Source organism: Ctenocephalides felis, unplaced genomic scaffold (genome assembly GCF_003426905.1).
Source record: "Ctenocephalides felis isolate EL2017-DRISC unplaced genomic scaffold, ASM342690v1 CF-g0.4_SCAFFOLD_03573, whole genome shotgun sequence".
Taxonomy (NCBI): Eukaryota; Metazoa; Arthropoda; class Insecta; order Siphonaptera; family Pulicidae; genus Ctenocephalides; species Ctenocephalides felis.
In genome coordinates, this window is record NW_020539727.1 from 16709608 (window position 1) to 16716569 (window position 6962).

General features: G+C 27.2%; 1 protein-coding gene across 1 annotated transcript; it reads left to right on the forward strand.

Moving 5' to 3' along the window:
- The first annotated feature begins 1013 nt into the window (after positions 1–1013).
- Positions 1014–3349, forward strand: LOC113389090 (protein lin-37 homolog). The gene is made up of 6 exons (XM_026626149.1): positions 1014–1153; positions 1284–1404; positions 1470–1646; positions 1918–2122; positions 2622–2770; positions 3301–3349. The coding sequence occupies exons 1-6, from the start codon at positions 1117–1119 to the stop codon at positions 3323–3325; spliced, it is 714 nt and encodes a 237-aa protein (XP_026481934.1). The 5' UTR covers positions 1014–1116; the 3' UTR covers positions 3326–3349.
- The last annotated feature ends 3613 nt before the right edge of the window (positions 3350–6962 follow it).

Here is a 6962-nt window from a genome sequence, read left to right on the forward strand (position 1 = left end):
TTTGCGCCGAAATGTACTACTTCATATACCCATAATTAAAAATAAAAATAACGTAGGAAAAGATATATTAATATGAAAGTTTTGTTCATTTTGCGTACTTGTACATATTCAAATGTACTTTGCGTCAATATACTTGTACACATTTAAATTTTTATACTCATAATTAAGTGTATAAATAACATCTGAAATGATAAATAATATTATAAACACTATATCTTATTATGTAGTTTGCTATATAATCAAACTACAAATAATATCATTTTATACCATCAAACATATCATTTTTGAGTTTATTTCAACCTTTTCATTTCTATTATACAAAATCAAATTTGAAATTCGCGCCGAAATGTACTAGTTCATATACCCATAATTAAAAATAAAAATAACGTAGGAAAAGATATGTTAATATGAAAGTTATGTTTACTTTTACAATAAATCTATAAACATATCATTTTTGAGTTTATTTTAACATTTTCATTTGTATCAAACAAAATCAAATTTGAAATTCGCGCCGAAATGTACTTGTTCATAAAAAATAAAAATAACGTAGGAAAACTTATGTTAATGTGAAAGTTATGTTTACTCTTACAATAAACAATAATATTTTATCAAAAAACAATTAAATAATTAGTATTTAATAATAATAACCTGGTCTATAAACATATCATTTTTGAGTTTATTTTAACATTTTCATTCATATCAAACAAATTCAAATTTGAAATTCGCGCCGAAATGTACTAGTTCATAAAAAAATAAAAATAGTGCAGAGAAAGATATGTTAATATAAAAATTTCGTTTACTTTTACAATAAACAATATGATTTTATCAAAAAAACAATTAAATAAAGAGTATTTAATAATAATTTTATATTTAATTTTATTATTTTTCAAACCAAACAACATGTCCATCTACCAACAAGCGCTGCAACTTCAGGTGTCATTGACGAACTGTCAAGTCAAAATAAAATGTCAATAGTAACAGCATCATTTGAAATTAAAACAACTAAGCTTGTTTAAAAATAACAAATATTAATAAACTAATAAAAAGTGGATTCTGATAAATATTTAACACAATAAAAACTAGTTTTATAAAAGTTTTTGCACGGGGGTTAAAAAAATGCCAAGAAAACGTTCCAACAAATCTGGAGATGACAGTAAGTAGATGGTTATAATATAGTAGATATTTATATATTTATTGTATTTCATCTATTAATAGTTTATATCATCTATTGTTTATTTCATCTATTTATCATTTATTATATATTTCATCTATCTATTATCTAGATGATACTGATGTATCAGCAGCCCGTGGTAGATTAATGGGTGCTCTGCAAGGAATTGCTAAAGGTAGTGATGAAGAGAGCGAGGAATCAGAATACGATGAAGCTTATGATAATGAGGATAAGTAAGTACTATGAAAAAAGTACAACAAATTTAGTATTGCCTTTTGTAATATATTTTTTTCTGCAGTTATGTAAATTATGCACAACAACGGAAGAAGCGGGAAGGTGCTACAGATTGCACACATACTTATATCATGAAATTGTACGATAGGAGTGTTGATCTTACAATGTACACTGAAGAGACTCCTTTGTACCCAATATGCAGAGCCTGGATGACTAACCAACCAAAATTGAAAGCAAAGACGTAATAAGAATAAGATTCTCTTTATATATATATATATATATATATATATATATATATACATATATATAACAAATGTATTCTGAGTGGATATAAATATTAATTTGGAAATAAGAACAAACAACACTCTTTTTTGCACTATTTTATTAAATTTAATAAAATAGTGCAAAAAAGAGTGTTGTTTGTTCATATTTCGAAATTAATATATATATATATATATATATATATATATGTATATATCTATATATTTATTACATTTTGTGTCCTTTACCAGGAGAATATCGCAAGTGGAAAAGCCCAAGCCTGTTGAACCAAAAATAATAAAGCGTGAAAAGTTCACATCATTGGATATGTCGGCCGAAGGTGAAATTAAAGATGTTTTAGCATTGCCGGCACCTGAAGGGGCTCTCATTAATAGGATTCCGCCCAAAATGGAGATTTATGCAAAGGAGAATATTGAAGAAATTAATCTTGATTATGTAAGAATAATAAATTATTATTTTTTGTAGAGTAGGTTGTAATAATTGCAAATAAATATAATGTATAATTAGTGGGGTCTACAGCATCGTGCCTTAAGGCAAATTGCTGGAACTTCCCATACTGTAACGAAATGATCGAGGAATATTAAATGTTTTCAAATAGATTATTATAAATATTGTAACATCGTCTAATATTTATAACAATTATATAAACTGAATTGCAAAGTTGAAATTATTTGTTTGAAGTATATTAGAACTTTAGTCAGAATTAAAATAAAATCTGAATTATTTTCGATAAGCAAAAAATTATTATATATGAGCTTCAAAAATTTTTTTTCATATGCTCAGTTACAAAAAAAACTGATCAAATTTCAATAATTTTTAGAATTTTTGCAAATAATAATTACATTTACATGTCTTCAACATGAATTTTATTATTACTTCAATCTATATAAAATTTCTATTTTTGTTTATATCTACATTATTAATTTTTTCCCAGGACTCAGATGAAGCCCCACCGAAAGAAGAGTTATTAAAAAATCATCTCAAACGTTGGCTGAAAGTTAGAAATCATTGGCAAGAACATGCAGCGGAGTATGAAAAACGATATAAATACAGTGCCCATATACTAAACACCATTTACAACAAGTAAATTGGATTAAAATAATTACAATATATATATATATATTATATATATATATATATACTAGCTGACCCGGCAAACGTTTTGCCATCAAAAATATTTTGCCGCTTTTCCAGAAGTTCTTATAATATACATGATATATTAATAATAATGTTATATCTCATAACACAAATTTCTTTATATTTTGATAATTAATTCCAACGCATCACAGTGTTTTGTTTATTTTAGTTTTATTTATGTCAAATAGTAAAATACTTTTTTTAATCACTGTATGTATAAATTAGATTTTAGTCTGAATCAACGCAGTACCATTATCTAAACATATAATTTTTTATATAAATATCAGATTTTTTACTTTTGCATTTTAATTTAAAAATATTGAATGTCAATTTCTTGAATTGAATATCCAATATGCACTAAATTTTTAAATGCCAAAATATTCCCTTCTTGGTTGAAATTTAATATAATATGATATATATATATATATATATATATATATATTTATAATTGTTTATTATATTTTTTTTTGTTGCAGGGCTCAAGAGACTATGGATATGTAATGAGAAGTAAATGACATTTTTATAATTTAGTTGATTTGATGTGAATTGTAATAAAAGAATTGTACATAATTTTAATAAATTGTAATATGAAAAATTAATCTATCTATATCTTTAAATATATATACTAGCTGACCCGGCAAACGTTGTTTTGCTAAGTAAGGTATATTCTAAACAATTTCTAGAGAATCAAAAATATTAATACTTTAAGTGTATAAGAATGTGTTGTTTCAATGCTGTGTACAGTGAGGTATTATAAAAACAATAAACCCCATTAGTTTGTCTATATTTTGTCAATACAATCAAACTGCAAGTTTTATACACTTTCTATAGAAAACATGGTATAATCCAATCTAAGTCTTTTTTGGTCTTTTGACTTTTTGATTACGTTTCAAGTTTTTCAGATTCTTTTTGAATTCTGGATTTTGTGTATAATTGTAAATAATACTACTGAGCTTATACAAAATTTCAAATTTTTGCGAGGAGAGATAAAAATGAATTAAGTATTTCTTCTTTGACTTGCTTTTTGAAAAGTTTCAAGTAACATTTGATGAATTAAAGTAAATTTAATAAAAAGTATATATGTATAGCAGGGTGAGACACAAAGGACCATTTTGACTTTGAGCAAATATAAACTATATTGTGAAAACCAAACCAATTATATCACAACAAATAACATTTCAAACAAACAATTATCTGACTACATTCAGTAAAACTGCCAGCTACTTCATGATTGTAGAAATGTGCTTTTGTTTATTTAATGTTTCTTATTTTATATATTAAGTGTGTCTTACTTTATTTTTATTTATAAAAGTGCTTTTATATATAAGAATATATGTTTATCACAGTGTTAAATGCTGTTTTAGTATATAAATTAAATATTTAAATTTGGGGTAAATATTGTTTATTTATATTGAGCTCATATTGGTCTTTTATTTGGAGTAAATATTGTTTATTTATTTAAATAATTCCAAAATTTTTTTAAAATTTCACAGCATTATTGAAAAATATAAAAATTCGAATTTTGGTTTGGGAGTTAAAAATTAATTAATTAATATTAATATTAATAAAAACCTTGAATATCCAAATGCCAATTCAATTTAAATAAAATTAGTTTCAGATTAATTTGGCCCTTGCAAAGACTTCTAATATGACCCAGGAACATTTATATGTGGCATGCTTTGTAGTGGGTAACCATCAATATAACTTGTGTTAGCTGCCTCTTTCACTCATACACAACATACTTTTACATCCACAATCTGTAAGTTATTTTTTATTCTAAAGAATTCTAGAAATATTTTTATGTATGACATATACATATGTCACAGATTTAAATAATTTGTTTTTATTTTTCTACACCTCATACAATTCCTAATTTTGAATTACTAATTTTGAATATTGTTTGAATCGAAACCATGTCTAGTTATAGGAAATTTTGTTTAAACTGTCAAGGCAAAATTCAAAAACAGTCAAAAATGATTCAAAATTATTCCCAGTGAAATTAAAACGTATTTTTATAAAATGTGGTCTGAAGCAAGTAATGTATCATTTCAATCTCCTGCCGATTTATGTGATGTCATATCAGTTTGGTACATTGTCCGGAGGATTCGACAGTTTTGTTGTCTTCTGAATTGGCGAATGAACTTTGGTTCCTTCTGCTAAAGTCACTGAAGGGACTTGGAAAAACGCGGTTTATAAATTATTGAAAAATGTAAGAGTGAAAATAATAATGAAGTTCTAATCGAAATAAAGAAATGAGCTTGTATACTTGAACTAGGGGTAGTAGGGTAAGTTATTGTAATGGGCCGAAAATCGGAATTGAAAATTTTTACATTTCTCGATGTTTTGAAGGTTTTCTGAACATTTTGGCATACCTCAGAAAAAATGGATGTGTGTGTGTGTGTGTGTGTGTGTGTGTGTGTGTGAATGTATGTATGGATACAAATTTCCAGTCACGTTTTCGGGCGCACGGATCAACCGATTTGATGGTTCAAAAAACATTCGATTCCTATTGATAGGGAAAATAGCTGATTAGTTTTTGCAAAGACAGGTCCAGTTGTTTCGAGGATACGGAGCAAAGAGGGCAGAAAATAAAAATCGACTTTTTGAGAGAACGGAGTATCCGATTTGAATGATCTAAAAAACATTCTATTTGTAATGATTCGGAGAAGTGGTTATTAGTTTTTGGCAAAGGCAGGCCCAGCCATTTCGAAGATAAGGAGCTAAATATGTAAAAAGTGGCAGTGTTTGAAAGAACTAAGCGTCCGATTTAAATGATTCAAAGAACTTTCTGCTTGTTTTGTATATCGAAAATAATTCAGATTTTATGTTTAATTCTGACTATAGTTCTAATATACTTTAAACAAATAGTTTCAACTCTGCAATTCAGTTTATATAATTCTTATAAATATTAGACAATGTTACAATATTTATAATAATCTATTTGAAAACATTCAGTATTCCTCAAACATTTTGTTACGGTACGGGAAGTTCCAGCAATTTGCCTTAAGGCACAATGCCATAATTGCCTCAAGACAGAATTCCACTTGCAGCTAGTTTATATATATATATATATACATTATTACCATATCTCAGACAGACAGAAGTGCCTGGTATGAGAGATTATGAATTTTACATGTTTAATTTGTTTTTTATTATAATTATTTACGAGTCACGATGTAGTATGGTTTTGATTTTCATTAAAAAAATTATTTTAAATTCATCATATAAGAATTTGAAATATCGTTTATTGATATCACATGACTAGACAAATTCGACCAAGCAGAACAACTCGTTTCGAATGATCACATCGATAGCCAATGACGAATCAGTATTGTGGCGTAACGCATTTCCGTTGTACAAATCAATTTCCAGGTAGCAGGAGACACACCCGAAAATCTAAGCCTAAATCCGATACGTTTTTACAAAATCTGGCTGCCGGATAAAACGAAAGGACACATTTTCCATTCGGTTTTCGATATCACCCTGTCGAGTGACCAGAAACGAAAATACAGATTTGAACCGGTAAGGTGAGAAAAATTATCTTATTAGATTTATGATAATCTTAAACCCTTAGTGTACGAGTGTAAATAATAATAACCGGGAATAGCTCAGTCAGTAGCTTGCCCGACTCAGGGATTCTCGGTTCGAGACCTGGCACTGACGTAGAATTCTCATTTAGGAGAAAAATAAGAATGAAGAAGTCAATTGTGTGAAAAAAGAGTGCGTGTAAAGTTCTCACGCGATTGAAGTAAAACTTATTTGCTTTTGTACAAGATGTCATTTAAGTAAAAATAAATACATCATATAACAATTTTGAATAATGTTCATCAGTAATATGGTTACACCGAAATGAAGGAGTTGCTGATAAACAATTCTATAATATTCGTTCACAATATCACGTTTTTTGCAACTTCACTCATCATGTAATAATTGTGTTTGAAGAACTTCATGTAATTAAAATAACATACATTCATTGACTGATTGTATTTTTACTTTTTTCCAGACGATATTCAATTCACGCGTCAGTAGAGTCCTTTTTTTATAACCTTGCTCGTCAGAAGTATCCGCTTTTCAAGTAATTAAATATTAATAATCTTGCTGGACAGTATAGCCCCTTTCTCTAATTAATAATTTTGCT